This window comes from Myotis daubentonii, chromosome 5, assembly GCF_963259705.1.
Source record: "Myotis daubentonii chromosome 5, mMyoDau2.1, whole genome shotgun sequence".
Lineage (NCBI taxonomy): Eukaryota > Metazoa > Chordata > Mammalia > Chiroptera > Vespertilionidae > Myotis > Myotis daubentonii.
The window spans coordinates 33,108,058-33,133,332 of NC_081844.1; the positions used below are offsets into that span (position 1 = coordinate 33,108,058).

The following is a 25,275-nucleotide window of genomic DNA, read 5'->3' on the forward strand; positions in this document are numbered from 1 at the left end:
ATAGGAGGTGTGAAAACCTGCAGTTACCGCCTATCCGCCTATCTGCGCGTCCTTCCTCCGCCTCTAGTCCCAGACAGACAGCCCGGGGAACCTCCGCCATCTCCAATCCACTTTACTTAGCCCCTTTACAAGGTCCCGCCCCTAAATGCTAGGCCCCTTAATACTCTAGTGCTATTAAGAACTCCTCGCTCTAGCTGGGTAGTTCAGTTGGTTAGAGCGTCATCTGGATATGCTAAGGTGGTGGGTTCAATCCCTGGTCAGAAACAATAAGAAACAATCCATGAATGCATAAATAAGTGGAACAACAAACTGATATTTCTCTCTCCCTTCTTCTCTCTCTAAAAATGTCAATAAAGACACCCCCTCTCTCCATTAGTGCAAGACCCCACCCACTGCAGCCCCTCACCCACTGCAAGACCCCTAGGCTGGCACCACTCCAGAGATGATCCCAGGCTCTGCCTCTGCCCTGGCCCCACCCACGGGACCCGCCCTACCTCACCCCTACCCAGGCCCTCCCTGCAACGCCCTGCCCTCACTTCTCTTGGGAGGGGATGCGGACTCTTGTCTGTATAAAGGGATCTCTGGCCCAGGGAGGCCCTGGGGGAGGGGGAGGTTGGGCCTGGAATCCTGGAATCCTTTGCCTTGAGGCTTCCTTATGTGTGTGTGGGGGGGAGGTGGGTAGGGGGGTAGACTAATGGGTGCTCGGGTGAGCTGGGTGGAAATGAGGGGGCAAGCGCTAGGACGTCTTCCTACCCCAGATACATTTTGGGTAAATTCTGGCCATCCCAGCACCCCCACCCCCCATCCTGCACAGAGTCTTCCTGGGCTCCGGGTCCCACTGGCTGAACCTCACTTCTCATTTGGGGAATAGACATGGCACAGCCCAGGCTCCCAGGAGCTTCTGAGCTGGCCCTGGGCCAGGTCCTCCCCGACGGCTCCAGGGAAACCTGTGACTCAGACACCAGCCATCCTGACCTGAAAGGGAAAGAAGCAGAGGACAGAAGGTGATGAGATCTGGGATGGGGGACACCCCGGGTAGAGGGGGAGCCCAGAGAAGTTGCCTGAAGAAGCCCGGCCTGTCTGAGAACTGTGAACGGAGACCAGAAGGGTGAGGAGGCAGTGACCGAGCATGCGGGAAGGTGCTCCCCCGAGGGCGGGGCAGAGGGGGCAGCGCTGGCCAGGGCTCAGAGAGCTGCCTGCCTGCGGAGGACCCTCTGGTGAGACGAATTCTTGGCGTTGATGGAATGGCCGTGAACTAGAGAGGCTGTGGGAAGGCTCTGGGCTCTGTGGGAAGCCTGGTGTCTGCCTCCACCACAGTTAACTGCCCTGAGACCACGTTGAGACCTCTCAGAGCAGCTTGGCCCTTTATACAAGCTTAGCAATTAATGAATAACTCTAGGGCCCATGCCATCAGCCAACAAAGACGCATGGAGCCCCTCACTGGGCTGGGCATTGCGTCCCTTGTGGAAATGGGTTAAGAGGGGACAGCAGGGAGACCGAGGGGGAGGTGGGTGTGGTCATCCCAGGAGAGGCAACGGTGGCCTGGCCAGAGGATGGACCTGGGGTGGGCAGCAGCAGCCAGAGGTAGAACCCATTCTGGAGACCTGCTGTAAAGGAAGTCAAGCAACTTCAGCTTGGTAGCTGGAGGGACTGGTGGACAGGGGGCTGTTGCAGGATGGGGATCGGTGGGGGCCCCAGATATTCAGGGAAGGACACCCAGCCATCGGCTGGACCTTCAGCGCTGGGAAGGTGGCAACCGATGGAAGTGGGAGGCGACATTTTGGAGGGCAGGGTAATGGACAGCGTGTGGCAAGGGCTGGGCAGCTGGTGTGACCCTGGCCCCTCTCCCCGACAGCACCACCAGTGCGGACAGTCTGGCCTACGGCGAGGACCTTGAGGAGGAGAAGAACTCAGGTGCATGTTTTGGGGCCAAGTGTGGGGTGTGGGATCTGTAGAGTAAGCCAAGGGGCATTGCAGAGTATAGTGGCTGAAATATGGGGATGAGGAGACCCCCCCCCACCGCCCCGGCCCAGTCCATTCAACAGGCCCAGCATGTTCTCACTGGGTTACAAATAGTCCCAAATCCCATAACTGAATGCTAGACTCAGGAACCGGGGGCTGCAGGCCTGAGACAGCTGGGCCGCCCAGGCTGGGCGAGGAGCCTCCGCTCGGGCCGGCACCAGGCCTGCTTCCCCGTCTGTAGAGGGAGGGCATGAGTGCGTCTGCCAGGCCCGTCCTCTGAGCCTGGGGACTGGTGTTTGTTTACCAGCTCCCACATCCATGGCGGTTCCCCGGGGGACCCGTTAGACCTCCTCTGGGGGATCCTGTGGCCGTGTTCGCTGCACCCCAGGCAACACCCTGCTCTCCCCGGCTCCAGCGTTCACCTGGGAGGTGGAGGCCAACAACCGGACCTACAACAACCAACTCAGGGAGAAGGTCTTCCCGTGCGGGCAGAGGGAGACGCACAAGGTGGGCGGCCCCAGCCCCCCGCCCCTGCTGCCTCCTCCCAACCGGCCCACCCCCCGCACACACTGAATTTTAATCGCGAATGAATCACCAGTTTGGTGCTGGAGCGCCCACTGTGCCCTTAGCCCTACCCCAGCTCGCCTTAAAATGTGAAAATACTGCCCAGCCAGCGTGGCTCAGTGGTTGGATATCCAACTGTGAACCAGGAGGTCATGGTTCAGTTTCCGGGTCAGGGCACATGCCCTGGTTGTGGGCTTGGCCTCCAGTAGGGGGTGTGCAGGAGGCAGCCAGTCAATGATTCTTTATCATCATTGATGTTTCTATCTCCCTCTCGCTTCCTTTCTGAAATCAATAAAAACATATTAAAAAAGAAAAAAGAAAATACTAAATCTTCAAATTACAATGTGTCCATCAGACTCTGCCTAAAACCCCCTTGGGTGTCTCACTTTGAGAAATACTGGGGTCACAGTTCCACCCACTTGATGTGTCTTTGCATTCAGTAGGGGCTCAATCACTGCTGGCTCCAGGCTGCATTCAATTGGCGCTCAGTAATGCTGGCCTGAAGGCTCTGCATTCAGCAGGTGCTCAGTAGAGCTGGCTCATGGTAGATAGGTAGTACTGGCTCGAGGCTTTACATGCACCGGGTACTTAATTATTGCTGATTGTGCTCAAAGGGCAGGGTGAGGCTAAGGTGGGGCCCTGGCCTGGGCAGCACCTCCATGCTGGCTCTCATTCCAGGGCAACATCATCCACACAGCCAAGTACAACTTCTTCTCCTTCCTGCCCTTGAACCTGTACGAGCAGTTCCACCGAATGTCCAACCTCTACTTCCTTTTTGTCATCATTCTCCAGGTGGGGCAGGACAGGGGTGGCTCCAGGGGTCAGTACAAGCACCTAGCACAGACCATTCCTTCCATGTGCTCACACTGCCTCCTCCAGGAAGCCCTCCTTGACCAGCTTTGCCACATGGCTCTGTAGACACATGGAGGTTCGAGTGTGTGTTTGTGTGGTTGGGAGGAGGGGCCAGTGTCTGGCTGCTCACACACTGGGAGCACCCTCATGGCTGAGTCTCCACTGCTCAGTCCAGGGCCGGGTTCACAGAAGATGCTCTCGATAGATGTCCAACGATGAAGGTGCATGAGTGGCTCCTCTGGGCCCAGGGCGGGCACAGCCCCTCCCCAGGATGCACAGCCTTGGCCACGTGACCCTCTGGGCCTCCGCCCACTGAGCTGACCCCAAAGGGTGAGGAGGAAAGAAGGTTGAGAGCAGGTTCCCAGCACCTGGGTGGCCCTGCCAGATGGGCAGATGTCCTACCTGGGCAGCTCCCTCTCTCGGTGAGTGGGCAGCTCACAGAGCGCCCCGACCCCCCTCAATAGCTCATCGTGCTGACCCCCTCTGCTTTGATCCATCGACACAATAAACACACTGTGGGCGGGGCCTATGCTAGACACTGAGGACCTGCCGGTGGCCCTGACACCCGCTGCCGTTGAACCACATGGAGGGGACCAGTGATGGAAAGGGGACCCACACCCCAACCCACGCTGGCCTGGGGTTCGCTTGGCGCTCAGGCCTGAAGGGTGACTGGGAGGAGCCGGGTTACAGGGAGTAAAGCCGAGGCTCTGAAGAGGGAGCAAACTTGGGGCTGGCAGGGCTTCCTGGAGGATGTGACTGGGAGCTGGGCATGGAGAGGAGCTTGTGGGGAGAATGGGAAGCAGAGGGGCAGTTGTTCCCAGAGTTGTAGGGGGAGGTGGCTGGCCTGGAGCCCCGGGGGTCGGCAGGTGGGACACAGGATGCCAGGTTGAGGGGCCGGCTGGGAGGGCAGGGGGACGCGGTTTGGGGCAGTGTTCGGGATGGTGGTTCGGTATTGCCTTCCCGGCATGACCCAACCTCTGTGCCAGGGCATCCCCGAGATCTCCACCCTGCCCTGGTTCACCCTCTTCGCCCCATTCACCTGCCTCCTCATCATCCGGGCCACCCGGGACCTGGCAGATGACATCGTAAGTGGGGCCCAGGGACAGTTGGGAAAGGGTTGGGGGCGGGGTGCGGTCCTTGTCTTGCTGCCACAGGGACAGGTGTCCCATAGCTCTGGCCCTCGGTGCCACACTGGGTGATAGGTGGACCGTGCCTTCCTTCTCTTCGTAGCAGTGTCCCAGCAGCCCCCCTTCCTCCATCAGGGTCCCTGGCAGATGTGGCTGGTGTGGGGGTAGCATAGGGGGTGGCTGGGGGTGGGATCATCCTGGGCGGGGGCAGGGCGGGGGCGGGGGCAGGGGCGGGACCACCCTTCTGACCCACCTCTGTGGACTCAGGGCCGACACAGGAGTGACAGGACCATCAACAGCAGGCCCTGCCAGATGCTGGTGGGGAGCAGGTGAGGCCGCTGGCGCTGTGGGGGGTGCACCCTGAGGACGGGGACTCCCTCACAGCTGGTGGCGGGGGCGGGGGGGGGGGAGGACATGTCAGGGAGGGGTGCCCAGTGGAGTGCCCAGAAACGTCCATGCCCCCGGACACCCTGGTGGAGTCTGATGTCTGACAGGGACCCAGCCTGCTGTCTACCAGGCTAAGGGCTGGGCCCTGTGATGGGGAAAGAGGCTGGGCCCTGAGCACGAACCTTGCAGGGCTGGAGTTCAGCTGCAGGTCTGAAGGGGGTGGAGGAGGCAAGGTTAGGGAAGGTTGGACTTCCCCTGGGCTGAGAGTCCCCCACAAAGACCTGCGGTGGGCAAGCAGGGAAGCAAAGCTCAGAGGGGCGGCTGCAGTCCCTGCCCCCCCCCCCTCCCGTTCTTCCAGTTTGACAGGGCGGGTTAAGGGTTCCAAAGACAAGCCTGGCTGGGCCCCTCTCACACCTGCTGCCCACCCCCTGCAGCTTTCTCTGTCGAAAATGGAAGGACCTGCGTGTGGGGGACCTGGTCTGTCTGCACAAGGACAGCATTGTCCCGGTGAGCTGGGCCCGCCTGGCTCAGACTCCCCGCTCCTGGGGGAGGGCGGCCTCCCTGCTTGTCTTTCTCCTGTGCGCGCCCCTCCCCCAGTGCTGTCTTCTCCCTCCCCCCGCCCCCTCCCACCCCAGGCTGACGTGCTCTTGCTGGCCAGCACGGAGCCCAGCAGTTTGTGCTACGTGGACACAGCAGACATCGACGGGTGAGGCACAGCTCATCGCTAGGGGCTTGGGGGCCTGGGAGCCAGCGAGGCCTTCCCCAATGGCCACAAAGCGTGGGTCCCCAAGCCCACGGGGATATTGTGGGCATTCATCCTGGGAGCATTTGTGGGGGACCTGCAAGCGGCAGGGGGCAAGAACATTCAGGCAGAGAAAGGGACCCACCTTCTCTGCACCAACATTTCTGGAGGCCCTGCTGGGCTCCAGGTGCGGCCGTCCGAAACCGAGAAGCCTGCGCCATTCCACAAACGTCCTGCGTCAATGCGGGCAAGGCCCCTCCGCCTCCTCGTTGGCATCTGAGCCGCAGTAGGGGCTCCGTGGAAATGTCTGAGTGACTCTGGAAGGGGCTGGGGTGCCTTGCCTGGGCGCTGCCTGTCCCCACCTCTCACCTCACTCCTCTTCTCATCACCAGGGAGACCAACTTGAAGTTCAGGCAGGCCCCGATGGGCGCGCACCAGGCGCTGACCAGTGAAACAATGATGGCTTCCTTCCAAGGTGAGAGGTGGCGCGTTCACCCACCCCATCTGGGCCTTCGTCTGCCCCCCTGTACCGCAGGCATGGAACTTCCCCATTTCACTGGGTTTGGGGGACGGTGATGGGGGTCTACTGGAGGGGGGTGTCGGGGCTCGAAATAGTTTTGGTGTTTTTTTTTGGTTAATCCTCACCTGAGGATATTTTTTCCATTGATTTTTAGAGATAATGGAAAGGAGGGAGGGAGGGGGAGAGGGAGAGGGAGAGAGAGAAACATTGATGTGAGAGAGACACATCGATTGGTTTTCTCCCGCACACACCTGGACCGGGCTGGGGATCCAACCTGCAATCCTTCCATGTGCAGGCCCACACTCTAACCACTGAGCACACCAGCCAGGGCAAGATAGCTTTTAATAGGCCAGCTTACCCCAGGCCTGTTTCATGTCCTTTACATCCATGTAACAGTCGGAGCAGTTTTCTGTTATTGTTAGAAAACATGCTGCACCATTGTATCAGGCGTTACGTTTTATTTTTAAAACGTGATCACATAAAAGCAAATGTTTTTGGTTGTTTAATCAAAAAGGCAGCCTCTGTGCACAGAGACAGGGAACCGGCCCATCCATCGCAGCTTCTTTTTTTTTTTTTTTTTTAATATATTTTATTGATTTTTTACAGAGAGGAAGGGAGAGAGATATTAGAGAGTTTGAAACATCGATGAGAGAGAAACATCGATCAGCTGCCTCCTGCACATCTCCTACTGGGGATGTGCCCGCAACCCAGGTATATGCCCTTGACCGGAATCGAACCTGGGACCCTTCAGTCCGCAGGCCGACGCTCTATCCACTGAGCCAAACCGGTTTCGGCATCGCAGCTTCTTATTTCCCACCAGAAAAGTGAGACATTTCATACCTGTGGGCAGAACTACTGCTTGCCAGAGCCCAGCAAGGGGCTACAGTATTTTTTTCCCTGTCTTGGTGCAAAGACAAGTTAATCAAATCGGGTCTAGAGCGGAATCGTCCTCTCAAACACAGCCCGTTGGCTCTGGATATTCAAGCGTTGGTTGCATTTGTTTTCATGGCATCTGAGAAAAGGCCTCGCTTACGTGGAGGCCAGGTGCTGGGCTAGGCCCCAGGGTCCCCAGCATGAAGCAGATGCGGCTGGCACCTCCTCTCACAGAACTCACAGGGGTTCAGGACACCCCTGCAGGATTGTAACCAGGAGGAAGGGGACTCAGGGGGCGGCGACCTGATCTGGCTGGAGGATCAGAGAGGGCTTCCCTGGGGAGGTGTGCGTCCTGGCACAGGGAAGAGGATGCACAAAACCCCCGAGGCTTAACAGCCAGCTTTGGAGCATCCAGGGGAAGCTGCGTGGCAAGCGGGTGGAGGTGCCAGTGGGGCAAGTTTGGGGCAGTGCAGGGCCCTTGGGCGTTGCTAGAGCCAGAGGTGACAGAATGTTCCCCACGCCTGCCCCGCCCTGCTTTGGAGAGGGGTGGCCTGGCCCCAGCCATGCCCTAGGCTCCCTGATGGCCCTGTCGCCCGTAGGCACGGTGGTGTGTGAGGAACCCAATGGTCAGATGCACCGCTTTCTGGGGTGCCTGCAGTGGGAGGGCAAGAAATATTCCCTGGGCATCGGCAATATGCTCCTACGTGGCTGCAAGATCCGGAACACAGACACCTGCTATGGACTGGTCATCTATGCCGGTACCGCCGCGCTGGGCCCTGCAGCATGAGCTTTCCTGGTGGGGGTGGGTGGGGACCCTGAAACTGTTGGTAGGAAGTCACAAGGCCAGGCCTGGCTGCTGTGTGTCTGCTGCCATAGGTGTGGGGCTCCCAACATGGTTCCTATGGGGCCTGGGTTCTAAAACTGTGGAAATGTGCAGATTGAGCCAACGCCCTTGTTACCTGGCTGGAGAATGTGGGGTGCTTGTATGAAGATGGCTGGGTGGCTGGGCAGGTGAATGGATGAGTAGGGGGTGACAGAGGGATGGAGGATGGAGGATGGATGGATGGATGGATGGAGGATGGATGGACGGACGGACGGATGGATGGACGGACGGATGGACGGATGGATGGATGGAAGAGTGAATAGATGGACAGATGGATAGATGTACGTGTGTATGTATGAATGAATGGATGTATGGATGGACAGACAGATGGATGCACCCCCTGCAGGCTTAGACACGAAGATCATGAGGAACTGTGGCAAAATCCATCTGAAGAGAACCAAGATAGACCGTCTGATGAACAGGCTGGTGATCCTGGTGAGCTGCCTGAGCCCCAGCCTGGGGGTTGGGAGGACATAGAAGAGGGAAGGGAAAGGTCCCACAGACAGAAGCCCTGGCTGTCATCTTTCAGGCCTCAGTTCCCGCCTCCGCAAAATGTGCAGCCTGACCCTACAGACAGGTCTGTGGGCCAAAGACTCTTCTTAGAATCATGACATGTAAGAAATGTCTTTATAAAATAAAGGTTGACCTTGACATTTTTTCCAAATCCACAGGAGATTATAAAATGCTCAGCTACCCTCCATGGACATTCATTTAATAATTCTTAACTCTTTGCCTAATCAACTTTATCTGTATTTTTTATTTAAAAAAAGAATATTTTTATTAATTTCAGAGAGGGAGAGAGAGATGGAAACATCAATGATGAGAGGGAATCATGGATCGGCTGCCTCCTGCACGCCCCCTATTGGGGATTGAGCCTGCAACCCGGGCATGTGCCCTGACCAGGAATTGAACCATGACCTCCTGGTTCATAGGTCAATGCTCAACTACTGAGGGCTTCCATTGCTTTTTCGAGTGAGTGGAAGGGAGGGAGGGAGTGTGGAAGGAAGGGAGAGAGAGGGAGGGAGAGAGAGATCATGTGAGAGCTACACATTGACTGGTTGCCTCCAACAAGTGCCCCACAGCCTGACCATGGTGGGGATTGAACCTGCAACCCAGGAATGTGCTCTTGACCCGGAATCAAACCCGAGACTCTTTGGTGCCCGGGCCAACCCTCTAACCACTGAACCATGCCAGCCAGGGCTCAACTTTATCTTTTTAAAAGTTGTAATATAATTTTTAAAATAGCAGCCACAAAAACCAGCAAAACCCCTGTAAGTTCCCCCCCCCCTGGGACTGCCAGCCACCTCCCCCCAGCCCCACAACCCCATCCTGATGGCAGAACTTGGGGTGGGGGGCTTCTCATTTCCTGTTTGTCTTTTACACTGGCTGTGTCCCTGTTGGCTAGTCGCTGGGGCGTCTCGGTGCTGCCCTGGGCCCCTCCACATGCTCCACCATCTCCTGTTTGCTGAGCAGATCTTCATGTCCCTGGTGCTGATCTCCGTGGCTTTGACCTTGGGCTTCTGGGACAAGGTGAAGGAACTCAAGGCCAAGCACCACTACGTGTCTGAGAAGCTCATGTTCAGCGTGCCCACCGAGTCTTTCTTCACCTTCTGGGGCTTCCTCATTCTGCTCAGCGTCATGGTGCCCATGGCTATGTTCATCCTGTGAGTCCCTGGGGCTCCTCCCCACCCACTCCTCAGCCAGAGAGGAGGGGGGCTTGGGCGGGCCATGGGCCAGGCCTGACCCAGCGTGTGTTTGCAGAACCGAGTTCATCTACCTGGGGAACAGCATCTTCATCAGCTGGGACAGGCAGATGTACTACCAGCCCCAGAACGTGCCGGCCAGGGCCCGGAACACCAGCCTCAGTGACCAGTTGGGTCAGGTGGCGTACGTCTTCTCGGACAAGACCGGCACGCTCACACGGAACAACATGACCTTCAAGAAGTGCTGCATCCATGGCCTTGTCTACGGTGGGGCCTCCCTGACCTGTCCTCCCCCCACGGCGCCGCCCAGCACGCCTGACCCTGGGGGGCAGGAGGGCCCTGGGGAGCTGCAATCACCAGGAGACCTGAGTGGGTCTCAGGGTCAGCTGGCCTGCCCACCTGGGCCCCACCCCCAGCAGGCCGATGGGGATCTGAAGCTCAGAGCTGCAGCCAAAGGCCTCCTCTCTGGGGGTCAGCAAGCTCTTCCTGTGACAGGCCAGCAAGTCAGTGTGCACATATACTTAATCCTCCCCTGGAGAAATTCTCCCCATTGCTTTTAGAGAGAGTGGAAGGGGAGGGGATGGGAGGGAGAGAGAGAGAGAGAAACATGGATGTGAGAGAGAAACATTGACTGGTTGTCTCCTGCATGCACCCCGACCGGGCTGGGATCGAACCTGCAACCCAGTTATGAGCCCTTGGCCAGGAATCGGACCCAGGACCCTTCAGTGTTCGGGCCGACGCTCTAACCACCGAGCACACCAGTCAGGGTCAGCAGGTCAATATTTTTAGCTTCCCCTGCGGCCCCGTCTCTGTGGAGACTCAGCTCAGCCCTGGTCCCCGGAAAGCAGCCTCCGCTGCGTGTGGACGCTGAGCTTCGAATTCCAGAGCGGCTGACGCGTCACGGAAAGGTATTATTTTGGTTTTCACAAACCTCTGACGTTTGAAATCCATAGCATCTTCACATGTCACAAAATAGAGTTTCTGCTTCTGATTGTCACAGACTGTGCCGAGGACACCAATTTTGAATTTCATAGCATTTTCAAGTTTCCCGAGATAATATTCTTCTTTCAATTTCCCTCCAACCAGTTAGAAATGTGAAAACTCGTTTTAGCTTGCAGGCCACCGAAAAGCTGGTAATGGTGCAGGGCGAAGCTCGCCAGCCCCTGGTCTAGTTTTTAGCTCGGTTTAGAGCAGGAGCTGGCAGAGGCCCCAGCTGGGTAATTATTTGGGGCAGCAGGCAGTCATCAGCATGAGAAATGAACATTCCACCTGACCCTGAGCCAGGGCCCGGGAGGTGGGTGATAGAGAGCGGGGGGGGGGGGGGGCGGGGGGCGGGGGGGGGGCGGGGGGGGGGTCTGTGGTAAGTGGCTGGTTTCTCTCATGTTGCTCTCTCTGTTTTTCTTCTCTCTCTCATGTTTCTATCAGCACTCTGGGGCCGGACTTTTATTTGAAATCATCCACTTTTTCAAAGTAGCAGCCAAGTTTTATCAGCCACCGTGAATAGTTCAAACAAGATGTGTTCCATGGGGCCGCATCCCTGTCCGGACAGTCTTTCTAAGGCCCCCCAGGAGCCCTGGCCGTTTGTTGCTCAGTGGTTAGAGCATCAGCCTTTGGCCCGCAGGGTGGCAGGTTGGATTCCGGTCAAGGGCACATACCTCGCTTGCAGGTTAACCAGCCCCCATAGGGGCGCATGTGGGAGGCAACCAATTGATGTGTCTCTCTCACATGGATGTTCCTCTCTCTCTACGTCTCCCCCTCCCTTCCACTCGCTCTAAAAATAAATGGGAAAAATATCCTTGGGTGAGGATTAACAACAACAAGATTCCCCCAGGAGATGGGGCCCCGTCTGTCCCTCCTTGTGCAGAAGGCAAAATTGCGGCTGGGGGTCCGTGGTTGTTTAGGGTTCAGACCCTAGGAAGACTGGCCTTGGGGGCGGGGACTGTGGGACCCTAAGCTGTCTGGGGTGCTGAGGCCTGAAGCAGGGTCTTTCCTCAGGCCCGGACGAGGAGGAGACCCCACCTAAGGTGAGTGCCGGCCCTGCAGCACTGGATGGTGGGGGGCCGGGGGGGGGCGGGCAGTGACCTACCCAGAACCGGCTTGTCCCCCCCAGGAGAACCCCTACCTCTGGAGCAGATCTGCGGATGGGAAGCTGCTCTTCCAAAATGCGAGGCTCCTGAGTGCGGTGCGTGGCAACCAGGACGCGATGGTGCGGGAGTTCTGGCGCCTGCTGGCCCTCTGCCACACGGTGATGGTGCAGGAGGAAGACAGTGAGTGGGCTGGGGCTGCCCAGCCTGCGGGGGTGCTCAGGCCCTGGGGCCCCTGTGGTGTCTTCCGGTCTGAGAGGTTGTTCAGCCCACCCCCCAGGGCTCCTGTCATCCAGCCTAGAGGGTCCCAGGCTCCACCTCTGCTGCACCCAGCGGGTGTCCAAGCCTGGGGCTCGAGATCTGCTCCTGAACTGGGAGAGGAAAGTCATCTGGCCTGGGGCCCAACTGTCTGCCTTCTTCTTCTTCTTCTTTTTTTTTCTAATATATATTTTATTGATTTTTTACAGAGAAGGGAGAGGGATAGAGAGTTAGAAACATCGATGAGAGAGAAACATCGATCAGCTGCCTCCTGCACACTCCCTACTGGGGGATGTGCCCGCAACCAAGGTACATGCCCTTGACCAGAATCGAACCTGGGACCCTTCAGTCCGCAGGCCGACGCTCTATCCACTGAGCCAAACTGGTTAGGGCCCGCCTTCTTTTATTTGGCTTAGAGGTTGTACCGGCCCATTGTCTTGTCACTCTCTGGTGAGCACCCACTGGGCCCACTCCGTCCCCGGGGCTACAGAGAGGGAAGGGGAACCTGCCGCAGATGGGTCCCCAGAAGACAACAGGCTCTCAGTGAACGTGGTCCCCAGCCCACTCCCATGGTCCCCTCCCGCACCAGACCAGCTGTCGTACCAGGCGGCTTCCCCTGATGAGGAGGCCCTGGTGACGGCCGCCCGGAATTTCGGCTACGTGTTCGCGGCGCGCACGCAGGACAGCATCACGGTGACGGAGCTCGGGGAGGAGCGGGTGTACCAGGTCCTGGCCATGATGGACTTCAACAGCGTCCGGAAGCGCATGTCTGTGCTGGGTGAGCGCCCTCGGCCCGGGATGGGGGGAGGAGGGGGAGGGGATGCTCATGGACAGTCGAGCCTCTCCCTCCGCAGTCCGGAACCCCGAGGGCTCCATCTACCTCTACACCAAGGGCGCAGACACCGTCATCTTTGACCGCTTGTGTAAGAAGGGCTTGGCAGAGGCGGCCACGGAAGAGGCCTTGACGGTGAGTCGCTGTGGGAAGGGAGGGAGGGGGAGGGGGAGAGGGAGGGAAGCAGAGGCGGGGGGGGGGGGGGTGTGCAGAGAAACTGCCTCAGGTATCCAGGTGCTCGTGTCCACATGGGCAGGGAGGAGCTGAACTGCAAGCTGCACCTGCACAGAGGGGCATCTTTGGAAGGCATACGAGGATCCTCTCTGGTTAGGCTTTGGCCCTGGGTACTGACGCCCGTCCCCAGCCAGGCCTGGGTTCCGGGACACAGGCAGCCTTCCTGCCCCAAATATTCTGTCTCTGTGGATGCAGCCCAGACTCAGCCACGCTTTCGAAGCTGTGTCTGTGTTCCCTGCTGACCGCTCTGGGCTGGCTCTTCCTGCCCCGCCAGGGTGCTCCCCAGGATGCTAGTCTCTGGCTTGCAGTTTTCCTCCTGCTCAGGTGATGCCCCGGGACCTTTGCACACACTGTTCCCTCTGCTTGGACGCCTTCCTCTGCTCTGTCACTCAGGAACTTTTGGTCCTCGGGGCTCTGCCACCTCCAGGGAGGCTTTCCTACCTGACTCTAACATGGGGCTGTCATGTCATGTCATGCCAGGTGACCCCTCTCTGGCCCAGCCCTGACCTTCTGGGGTTCCCTAAGGGCTTTGCTGGGTCCCCAGCATAGGGCCCGGGGGGGGGTGTTTATGCAAAGAATGCCCCGAGCTCCTCACTCAGGACTTCTCAGGGTGCCCTGCTCTGCCAGGATGGGGAGTCCGGGGCAGGTGGCTGGTCTCTGACTAAGAACTGAGGAAGCGCAGTCAGAACAATGAGCCCAGGAGCTCGGCAGGATGGCTTGGCTCAACTGCCCCATGGAACGGAGAGGTAAACCGAGGCCCGAGAGGAGCAAAGGCTTGTGTGGAGCTTCCGATGGCCAGGGAGCCCCTGTCATAGCCAAGCCCAACCTCTGAGGCCCTCCTCCCGTCAAGAATAAAAGCAATGCCCTAACCCAGTGGTCGGCAAACCGCGGCTCGTGAGCCACACGCGGCTCTTTGGCCCCTTGAGTGTGGCTCTTCCACAAAATACCACGTGGGGGCGCGCATGTGCAGTGCGATTGAAACTTCGTGGCCCATGCGTAGAAGTCGGTATTTTGTGGAAGAGCCACACTCAAGGGGCCAAAGAGCCGCGTGTGGCTCGCAAGCCGCAGTTTGCCGACCACTGCCCTAACCGGTTTGGCTCAGTGGATGGAGCATTGGCCTGCGGACTGAAGGGTCCCAGGTTCAATTCCAGTCAAGGGCATGTACCTTGGTTGTGGGCACATCCCCGGTGGGGAGTGTGCAGGAGGCAGCTGAATAGATGTTTCTCTCTCATCTATGTTTCTAACTCTCTATCCCTCTCCCTCTCCATTCCTCTCTGTAAAAAATCAATAAAATATATTAAAAAAAAAAAAAAAAGAACCAAAGCAAGACCTGGGGCCACCCACTGGGCAGAAAGCCTGGGGGATGGGGAAGTAGGGAAGTAAGGGGCCCACAGACACCTTTCTTGGGGCCACCCAGTCCCCAGGGCACCCCCGGATCTCTGGGTCCTCTGGTGGGAGCTGGGGGGCGGGGCTGGAGGCCCACAGGATTCTTTCTGTTCCCTCTCCACCCCCAGAGCCCCTTGAGAAATGAGGCGGAGTGCGGAGCACAGACATTCTGAAGGCAGGGGGTCAAGGGTCAAGGGCTGTGGGAGCCCTGGCCGGGGAGGGGTCTGGCAGGGCTGCACTGAGGGTCTTCAGGGAGAGTTAGAAATGGCCACACAGAGCGTAGGGAGCTCTGGAGACAGAATGGAACTGGGCCTCTTGGGGGGCTGAACAGCAACTAGGGAGCATGGCAGCATGTGGTCCTGGCCCCCTCTGGGGAGGAGAGACTGTGGGGGGATCAAGGTTCAGGGAGCCCAGGCAAAGAGAGAGGAGCTGACTGGAGAAGTGCCCGGGGAGGCAGGGTGGTGACAGGGCGGTGCCTGCCCGCCCGGCGGCCCCCAGTCCTTTGCCCAGCAGACCCTGCGCACGCTGTGCCTGGCCTACAAACAGGTAGATGAGGACACCTACCAGGAGTGGTGCCAGCGGCACCAGGAAGCCAGCATCCTTCTTCAGAACCGGGCCCAGGCCCTGCACCAAGTGTACGAGGAGATGGAGCAGAACCTCCAGGTGGGCGTGGCACAGGAGCTGAGGGGCTCCACATCCTGGTTCCAGCCCTGGGTCCCCAGATCTCCCTCCCCCGCCTGGATAGCTGAGTCCCTGCTCAGTCTGTTCCCTGTGCCCCCACCTCCACCCCCAGCTGCTGGGAGCCACAGCCATTGAAGACAGGCTCCAGGACGGCATCCTTGAAACCATCCAGTGTCTCAAGCAAGGAAACATCAAAGTGTGGGTGCTCACAGGAGACAAGCAAGGTAGGTCCCAGGGCAGCCGCCCCAGCAGGGAGAGAAGGGAGATGGGTGGGAGGCAACTCATGTGTGTCCCAAGCGTCACCATCAGCCTGTTCCAGTTGTAGGGGTTCAGCCCTGCCGCCCACCTTGTCCTGGGAAAGGGAGAAATGGGGTGATCAGAACTGGTGGGGTCCCCCAGGCACCTCCCTCAGATGGGTGGCACTGCGCCAAGAACTTCTGGAGTATTTGGCTCTCATGGCAACACCATGAGTTGGAAACTGGTTACCCATGCATGGGAGATGGGCACAGTGAGTTCAGCGACCTCAGGGCACTTGCTGGAGGTTGCCCAGCCACTTAGAAACAAAGCTAGCATTCACTCCTGTGGCGGGAGGCACATACACACACAAAAGATTTAAAATGACAGTTTACAGCTATGCTGGAATAAAGACAAATGTCCAGGCTGGAATACATTCACTTTTTCTTCTTCTTCTGATTTTAAAGAAATTAAGTCATTTTTGTGGGTCCCTAAAAGTGCCTGTGGGCTCTAGGCATGATATATCTAATAATGATCCTTGGCCCAGACTCACTTCGCTCTAGTAGCCCAGCCCCAGCCAGCCAGAGTGCAGGCCCCTTTGATCAGAGCGGCAGCCAAAGTCTCAGGGTTGGCTCGCATTGGCCAGGCTGGGTCACATGCCCTCCTCTGAACCAATCACCATTGCCAGGGGGTGGGGCAGGGTGGGCATGGCCCTGGGCAGGGGGCTGCCAGGAGCTGAGCTAGGCTGGTTTTCAGAGACTGCGGTGAATATCAGCTTTGCCTGCCAGCTGCTGTCCGAGGACATGCTCATTCTGGAGGAGAAGGAGATCGTGTAAGGAGTGGGAGTGGGGGAGGATGAGCTGGTGGGAGCAGGGTGAGGGTGGGGGAGCGGGGACATCCATGGCTCCGATGTGGCCCTGGGGGTCTGCAGAACGTCCTCAGCCTCCACCTGGCTGGATTCCCAGAGGGGGAAACTGAGGCACATCGGGGGAGGGGAAGGAAGGAAGCTTGTGCCCGGACGTGGCTGAGCCCCAGTGGGTCTCTGCAGTCAGATCCTGGAGGCCTACTGGGAGAGCAACAACAACCTGCTGAGTGGCCAGGGGTCTCTGAAGAACCGGTTCCCGCCACAGGTCAAAACGGCCATGGTCATTAACGGAGAGTTCCTGGTCAGTGTCGGCTCAGGGCTAACCGTGGGGCCTCTGGCACGTGGGAGGGGGCTGGGAGGAGCACAGACTCAGGGTGGGGGTGGACTATTGGAAAAGCCCAAGTGAATGCTACACCCAGAGATGATTCTCAGAGGGACGGGAGCCATGAGATCAAGGCTAGCCTGGGGTTGGGGCAGGGGGCAGGAAGGGTGTTCACGAAGGGAAGGGGTGCAGGCAGAGTGATGCCCACCCCCCCACCTCCCTGCTGGCCAGGACCAGCTGCTGCTGCCCCTGAGCAAGGATTCCCAGGTGCTCGTCGGAAATGTGCACGTGGACGGGCAGGAGCCCTGGCAGGAGCCCGGTGAGCGGAGGACAGACGTCCGGCAGGCCAGGCGCACCTCTCTCACGTGGCAGACCCTGGGGGTCCAGCTGAGGCGCCCGGGGTTGGTGCCAAAGAACAAGCACTCCAACACCCGCGAGAGCCCCCAGGTGCGGCGGGAGCGGGCCTTCGTGGAACTGGCCTCGCGATGCCAAGCCGTCATCTGCTGCCGGGTGACTCCCAGGCAGAAGGCCTTGATGGTGGCGCTGGTCAAGAAGTACCAGAACGTGGTGACCCTGGCCATCGGGGATGGTGCCAACGATGTCAACATGATCAAGAGTGGGTGGTGGGCACCCGGCCCCGGGGGAGGCCTGTGGCGGGCTGGGAGGGGGGTGGGGTGGGCCAGGGCCAACAGGCCGCGTGTCCCCGCAGCTGCGGACATCGGCGTAGGGCTGGCGGGCCAGGAGGGCATGCAGGTGGTGCAGAACAGCGACTACATGCTGGCCCAGTTCCACTTCCTGAGGCGGCTGCTGCTGGTGCACGGGCACTGGTCCTACGTGCGAGTGTGCAAGTTCCTGCGCTACTTCATCTACAAGACGCTGGCCAGCATGATGGTCCAGATCTGGTTCGCTTTCTACAGCGGCTTCTCTGCCCAGGTGCGCTGGGGGGAACAGCCCTTTGGGGATTCTCTGGGACGCTGGGCCCTTCTCCTGGCTTCCAGGAGGGCGGCAGGCTCACACACACTCTCCAGGGTCCTCTGGGGTCCTCTGGGGTCCTCTGGGGTCCTCTGGGGTCCTCTGGGGCAGGGCTGGCCTGAGGTCGCAGGGCAATGCGACCTTCTCCCTGGCTGCATTCGTCCAAGTATAGAGTCTAGATAGAGGGAGGGATCTTCCTGCCCAGCTGAGTGCCCAGCAGTCCCAGGGACATTTGACAGATCTGAGCTGGGAAGCCAGGCAGGGCAGCTACTCTAAAGGTAGATCTTTCTAGGGGAGACAGGATACGCTTGAGCCCCAGAGAAGAGAAGACTGCGGGAGCTGGGTCCCTGGCTTCAAGACTCTCAGCAGTAGCACGGTGAGGAGCGGATGTGCCCGGAGTCTCGGAAGGGTCATAGAGAGATGATTTCCTGTGTGTAAGGACGTCGTCTGAAGACAGATGGCCGTGATAGGGAGTAGCTCCGTCACTGATACCAAGGCTTTGAGAGGGAGCTTTACAGAGGCACCTGGATAACTACATGCTGTTTGTTTTACTGTTTTGTCTCTAGATATTTTATTCTTTTAGCTGCTGCTGTACACGGAATTGCTTTCTTAATGCCCTCTGGGGGTGGCTCATTGCTGGTGTGAGAAACACAGATGATTTTTGTATGTTGATCTGTGCCCTGGGCATTTGCTGAATCTCTTTATTGGCTCCAGGAGATTTCTGGCGGGTCCTTTGGGTTTTCTGCACGTCACCTGAAAATAGAGATCGTTTTCCTTCTTCCTCTCCATGTGGACGCCTTTTATTTCCCTTCCTTACTACTTGCTCTGGCTGCAACGCCCAGTGACATTGAGAGGGCTGGCATCCTTATCTTGTTCCTGAGCTTAGTGAGGACAGTGTTCCGTCTTCCTACATTTGTTAACTAGAATTCTTCTGTAGGAAGAACCAACCATTCCTTCTCCCTCATTTATTTATGAAATTATTTATTTTTATTATTTTTTTAGATATATATATCTTAAATATATTTTATTGATTTTTCACAGAGAGGAAGGGAGAGAGATAGAGTTAGAAACATAGATGAGAAAGGAACATCGATCAGCTGCCTCCTGCACACCTCCCACTGGGGATGTGCCCGCAACCAAGGTACATGCCCTTGGCCGGAATCGAACCTGGGACCTTTCAGTCTGCAGGCTGACGCTCTATCCACTGAGCCAAACCGGTTAGGGCTTTAGATATATTTTTATTGATTTCAGAGGGGAAGGGAGAGGGAGAGAGAGATAGAAACATCAATGATAACAGAGAATCATTGATCAGGTGCCTTCTGCAGGCCCCCAATTGGGATTGAGCCCACAACCCTTGACCAGAATCAAACCTGGGACCCTTCAGTCCACAGGCCGATGCTCTATCCACTGAGCCAAACTGGCCAGGGCTGAAATTATTCATTTTTATCAGTATGGACCCATGGACATTTATTTGATTGTATGTTTTATTGCTCCATTTATCCCCGATGTGTCTTTTTGACATGGCCTGCTTCTCTCTGAGCATATCTTCACTTTCTGGCACTATAAGAGGTTCCAGGCTCATTCTGTTTTTTCTTTGCCCCAACCCTGGAATCAGGCACTCCCATAAGGAGCCCTGGTCCTTTTCATTAGAGAATGGTAGTTCGTTCTTGGTGTCTCATTGCTGCTGGGGTCCTATTCCTCTCTCAGCAGACAGAGCTAGGAAATGTACACATACTAACCCATGGATAGATGCACATCTCTATGTCTTTCTCTATTTCTATGTCTGTCTATTTTTAAAAAAATCCTCACCAGAGGATATTTTTCCATTGATTTTTATAGAGTAGAAGAGAGAGGGAAAGACAGAGAGAAATATTGATGTGAGAGAAACACATCGATTGGTTGCCTCCTGCATGCACCCTGACCAGGGCCCTAGGCTGGGAGGAACTTGCATCCGAGGTATGTGTCCTTGACCAGAATCTAACCTGGGATCCTTTGGTCCGCAGGCCGATGCTCCATTCACTGAGCCAAACCAGCTTGAGCTATGTCTGTCTATCTATCATCTATCCTGTGTGTATTAAAACCCTATGAGTTGCCCTGACCAGTTTGGCTCAGTGGTTAGAGCGTCAGCCTGTGGACTGAAGAGTCCCAGGTTCCATTCCGGTCAAGGGCATGTACCTTGGTTGCCGGCACATCCCCCCTGGGGGGGGGGGTGTGTGTGTGTGTGCAGGAGGCAGCTGATGGATGTTTCTCTCTCATTGATGTTTCTAACTCTCTATCCCTCTCCCTTCCTCTCTGTAAAAAAAATCAATAAAATATATTTTTTAAAAACCACTATGAGCTCCCACTGATATCTCTGATTCCAGGCCCACAGAACAAGGCTCAGCTTGGCCTTTTCCAGGTACTCATTAATGACTCTTGTCCAGCTGCGAAAAACTTGAGTCTTGTAAAATGATTGATCATTACTTATTTGCTCACTCGAAGAATGCACATAAAATGGTTTTTGGAACGGAAACCCATATCCTTTCTTAAAAATATTTTTTTTATTGATTTCAGAGAGGTAGAGAGAGATAGAAACAGCAATGATGAGAGAATCATTGATCAGCTGCGTCCTGCACACCCCCTACTGGGGGTTGAACCCACAACCCAGACATGTGCCCTTGACCAGAATAGAACCCAGGACCCTTCAGTCCACAGGCGGATGTGCTATCCACTGAGCCAAACCAGCAAGGGCTGAAACCCATATCCTTTAACTGAACTAGATTCTTGCATTGGGAAAGGAGCTGGGCCCATTGTCTGTGGGGTCTCTTCCAAGTCTTTCACCATCCATCCATCCGTGACTCCATAAATCTAAAATGACCAAAAACCACATTCTTTAGCCACTTTCCCTCCTGTAGCTCTTTTGAAAGCCCTCCAATGACAACAAATACTCCAAAGTGCTGTTTTAAAAGAATTCGACCCGGCTTTTCCTCTTTGCCCTTTACCTTCCAGCATCACTTAACGCAGTGGTTCTCAACCTTGGCTGCATGTTAGAATCACCTGGGAATCTTTTTAAAATCCTGATTTCTGGGCCTCATCCTCCGGAAATTCTGTTTCTTTGTTACTAATGTTGTGGCCCCACCCCATAACACAGAAACAGAATTTCTGGAGCATGAGGCCCAGAAATCAGGATTTTAAAAAGATTCCCAGGTGATTCTAACGTGCAGCCAAGGTTGAGAGCCACTGACTTAACCCAACCCTTGATTGTAACGAATTTTCTCACTCACCCGGAACCCTCCACAGGTGCTGCGCTGCCTTTGGGGGGTGGGTTCCTCAGGTGAAGAGCATATCTGCTTCTGGACATTTGGCACCTGAAGGCTGGCCACTGACTACATTCTCCCCCCTCCCTCTCCCTAGCCTCTGTACGAAGGCTGGTTCCTGGTGCTTTTCAATCTGCTGTACACCAGCCTCCCAGTTCTGTACATTGGGCTCTTCGAGCAGGTGAGCAGGCTGAGGACGTGCCTCCCCCTTCCCTGTAGATACTCCTGTCTCTGCCACACCTTCTCCCCTGGGGAGCTGGGGCGGGATGGGGGCAGGGCTCCTAGCCCACGACCATGTCACCGTTCCCACTGGAGCTCAACCTGATGGTGGGTGAAGTCCTTTTGCCCAGCCACCCTCACCCTTTGGGACACTCCCAAAGCTCAGTCCCACTGTCAGCCCATCTGTGCCACAGTGGGGAGGGGACCAGAGAAGATGGTCCTCCTGTTTGCCCTGCCCTCCTCCCGAGAGGGTCTGGCCAAGAGAACCAGAATAGGTGGTCCAGTCGAATGCTTAGGATGATGGAAGTGTCTCGTGCCTGTGCTGTCCAGCTGGGACCACCAGCCACAGGTGGCTAATGATGGGCACTTGAGGCTGGCCTGGTGTGACCTGAGGAACGAGACTTTCATTTCATTTTAAAAATATATATATATTTTATTGATTTTTTTACAGAGAGGAAGGGAGAGGGACAGAGAGTTAGAAACATCGACCAGCTGCCTCCTGCACACGCCCCACTGGGGATGTGCCCACAACCAAGGTACATGCCCCTGACCGGAATCGAACCTGGGACCCTTTAGTCCGCAGGCCGACGCTCTATCCACTGAGCCAAACTGGTCAGGGCTTTCATTTCATTTTTTTAAAAAGTCTAAAACTGTGGTAAAACACCAGTAACGAAATTCGCCATCTCACCGTTCTCACGCGCATGGTTCAGGCCTGCCGAGAGCAGCCCGGCGCGTGCTTGTTGCTGTGCAGCCGGCCCCTAGAATCGCCTCTAGAACCCCCCCACCCCCGCCAGGATGTGAGCGCTGAGCGGAGCCTGGAGCTGCCCCAGCTGTACATTGCCGGCCAGAAGGGCGAGCTCTTCAACTACTGGGTCTTCCTCCAAGCCATCGCCCACGGCGTGGCCACCTCCCTGGTCAACTTCTTCATGACCCTGTGCATCGGTCGGGACACGGCTGGGCCCCTCAGTGACTATCAGTCTTTCGCCGTGGTCGTGGCCCTGTCGGGCCTGCTGTCCATCACCATGGAGGTAGGCAGGGCTGCTGCCCACCCCACCCCTGGTGGGAACTTGGACACAGACCATGCAGGTCTCATCGCCTGGTGACCCTTCCTGAGAGGCCTTAGCAGGTGCCCCTTGAACCTGGGGGCTGGGGCCCCGCCCCCATGGCTGAACCCTCCTCTCCCGCTCAGGTCGTCCTCATCATCAGGTACTGGACGGTCCTGGCTGCGCTGGCCGTCTTCCTCAGCATCTGCTTCTACACGGTGACGACCTGGGCAAGCCAGAGCTCCTGGCTCTTCACCGTCTCCCCCAAGACCTTCCCCTTTCTGTGTGAGCCCCACCCCACCCCCACCGCAGCAGGGACTAGGGTGGCAGCCCTGGAAATGGGTGGGGCCTGTGTCTTTAGAGAATTTGCACCGAGGCATTCCGGGGTGAAGGTGAGGAAGGAGGCGGGGGTCTGGAAGAGGGGGCACGGAGCAGGCTCTGGGGCGGCGTCCCCCTGGGCCCGGCTGAGACTCCGCTCTGTCACCAGATGCTGACCGCCACGTGCTGTCCCACCCCTCCACCCTGCTGGTGGTCCTGCTGAATGTGTCATTAAACTCCCTGCCCAGACTGGCCTTGCCCGTCATTTACCAGGCCCTCCGGAAGCCACACTCCAAGGTGAGGGCGGCTGGGGTCCCCCCTGCACATTCCTGGGACCCATCAGCCAGAGCTGGTACTGGGAGCAGGGACTCCAAGGAGATACGGAGCTGGGGGTAGAGGGTTCGAGACCCAGATGCACACCCAGTGCTCTCAGGAGGGACAAATTATAGGCCCCAGGAACTCAGGAAGGAAACCATACTTCCTGGGATGGAGGCGGCCAGCCTGGTTCCGGCAGTGACGTGGTCAGACTTCCACCATGAATTGTCCAGGACTTGGGGGTTGAGATGACAGAAATGACCTGGAAAAGGTTTAGGCTAAAAGGGGAACTTAGAAACACCCCAAGTGTCCATCGATAGATGAATGGATAAACACAGTGTGGTTCATCCATCCACACAGTGGAATACTATTCAGCCTTTAAAAACAAGGCAATTCTGACCCTGTTACAATGTAGATGAACCCGGAGGACATGATGCTCCGTGAGACAAGCCAGTCACAAAAGGACAAATACTGTGATTTCACTCATAAGAGGTCCCTAGAGGGTTAGATTCATGGACAGAAAGTAGCTGGAGGGAGCCAGGGGCTGGGGGAACTCGTTTTTAATGGGGACAGAATGTCAGTTTGGGAAGATGAAGTTCTGGAGATGGAAACGATAGTTGCATAACAATGTTAATGTGCTTAATGCCACTGAGACGTACACTTAAAAATGGTTAAAATGGTACATTTTATGTCTATTTTACCACAAATGAAAAAAATGTGTATGTGGCGGGGAGGGGGGACTTACTGGCTTAGGTAACAAGAAACTAGAAGGACCAGTTGCAGCTGGGCTGGGCTGGAGGACTGACGGAAACAGTGGGCCAAGATCTGGCCACAAACCCGCTATGTTCTGCCACACAGGCTGCAGACATGCTGCCCCGCGGCTAACTTCCCCGGCTCTGCCACACCAGGGCCCTTCAGGCACCTGGTAGCTGATCTGGAGTGCGGTCCCGGGGGAGGACTGTGATGGGCTGGTCCAAAGTTAGGTCCTAGGGCAGGGGTGGGCAAACTTTTTGACTCGAGGGCCACAATGGGTTCTTAAACTGGACCGGAGGGCCGGAACCAAAGCATGGATGGAGTGTTTGTGTGAACTAATATAAATTCAAAGTAAACATCATTACATAAAAGGGTACGGTCTTTTTTTTTTTTTAGTTTTATTCATTTCAAGCGGGCCATAGTTTGCCCACGGCTGTCCCAGGGAGAACTGTAGTTGGGTCAACTAGGGTAGGGAAGAGCCTGGCCAGTGAATGGTGACCAAGGGTTATGAATGGCCCCCACTGGGAGCAGGTGAGCCGAGAGCATCCAACAGAGTATGGGAGCCTGGTGACCCTGCTTGCCCTGTGCTCTGCAGGAGGAAGAGAAGGCGGAGGAGATCGCCGTGGAGCCTCTGCCCTACCTTTGCCGGCAGTCACGTGCCCGGCGCTCTAGCTATGCCTTCTCCCACCGGGAAGGCTACGCAGACCTCATCACGCAGGGCACAAGCTTGCGGAGGTCGCCAGGGGTCGGCAGCAACACTCCAGCCGGTCACACCATCCCATGGAGGAGTCGCCCTCGCACCAGAAGAAGATGCCATTCTTGGGGAGGAAGAGGCACCCGCACTGCGGGAAGGTGTCCTCCCAGGACACGCAGCCCGCCTCCCCGATGAGCTCCCCCTTTACTGGGGAGGAGCAGTGCTCTTTCTCCAAAAACGAGGCTCCCTCCACAGACGGCCGTCTGGTTCTTTCCCCGAGAAACTGCCAGGGAAGCCGGCCGGGCCGTATTCTCCTGAGACTCTGCCAGCAACCAAGGAGAGGCCACCGTCCCCCAGAGGAAGCCAGGTGCCACTTTCTAAGAGCCGGCCGTGGCCTCCAGGCCAGTCATTTAAAATATATATATTTTTATTGATTTTGCAGAGAGGAAGGGAGAGGTATAGAGTCGGAGACATCAATGAGAGAGAAACATTGATCAGCTGCCTCCCACACGCCCCCCGACTGGGGATCGAGCTGCAACCAAGGTACATGCCCTTGACTGGAATCACCCCGGACTCTTCAGTCCACGGACCCACTGAGCCAAACCAGCTAGGACCCGGCCAGTCATTTAAAAAAGGGAACCAGCCAGCATCCGTGGAGGAGGAGAGAGAATCATCCACAAATAAAGGACCTACAGAGGTGGCGCCCTGGGCCTCGAGAGGCAGCCGTCACCCATGGAGAGCCGGCCAGTGCCTCTGGGAGCCAAGTGCCACCTGTTCTGGGCGGGCAGCCACGCCTGCTTCGGGAGGACAGGAATTCCCGGCTCAGGAAACGTCAGCCGGCAAGCGTGAGCCCCCGCTCCCCCTCCACCCCGCGCCCCACTATGACAAGGGCTTCACAGCCTTTTCTTCTTCTGACAAACCAGGGTCTGTCTGACCCCAGGGCTCCCGAGGTCACTCTTTTCCTACGCTTCTTTCTGGGATGCAACCTGGAAGTCTTTCCTGGTTTTAAAAATCAAAACGCTCACCCCTAGCGGCCAGATGGAGGATTTGCAGGAAAATCCTGTTGTTAATCCTCACCTGAGGATGTTTTTTTCATTCATTTTTAGAAAGAGTGGAAGGAGTGGAAGGAGTGGAGGGAGGGAGGGAGGGAGAGAGA

General features: G+C 56.8%; 1 protein-coding gene across 1 annotated transcript; it reads left to right on the top strand.

Annotated features, from left to right (window-relative positions):
- Positions 1-899: 899 nt before the first annotated feature.
- Positions 900-24,934, top strand: ATP8B3 (ATPase phospholipid transporting 8B3). The gene is given in 29 exon segments (XM_059697344.1): positions 900-1,108; positions 1,856-1,914; positions 2,378-2,469; positions 3,205-3,318; positions 4,365-4,463; positions 4,773-4,834; positions 5,327-5,399; positions 5,528-5,598; positions 6,027-6,109; positions 7,627-7,785; positions 8,182-8,199; positions 8,257-8,345; positions 9,384-9,574; positions 9,672-9,880; positions 11,609-11,637; positions 11,724-11,885; positions 12,538-12,733; positions 12,810-12,922; positions 14,906-15,070; positions 15,201-15,312; positions 16,079-16,154; positions 16,371-16,488; positions 16,741-17,125; positions 17,219-17,442; positions 20,875-20,958; positions 21,791-22,024; positions 22,186-22,324; positions 22,527-22,654; positions 24,024-24,934. Coding segments are annotated over 29 exon segments (3,876 nt in total). The 5' UTR covers positions 900-1,007; the 3' UTR covers positions 24,315-24,934.
- The last annotated feature ends 341 nt before the right edge of the window (positions 24,935-25,275 follow it).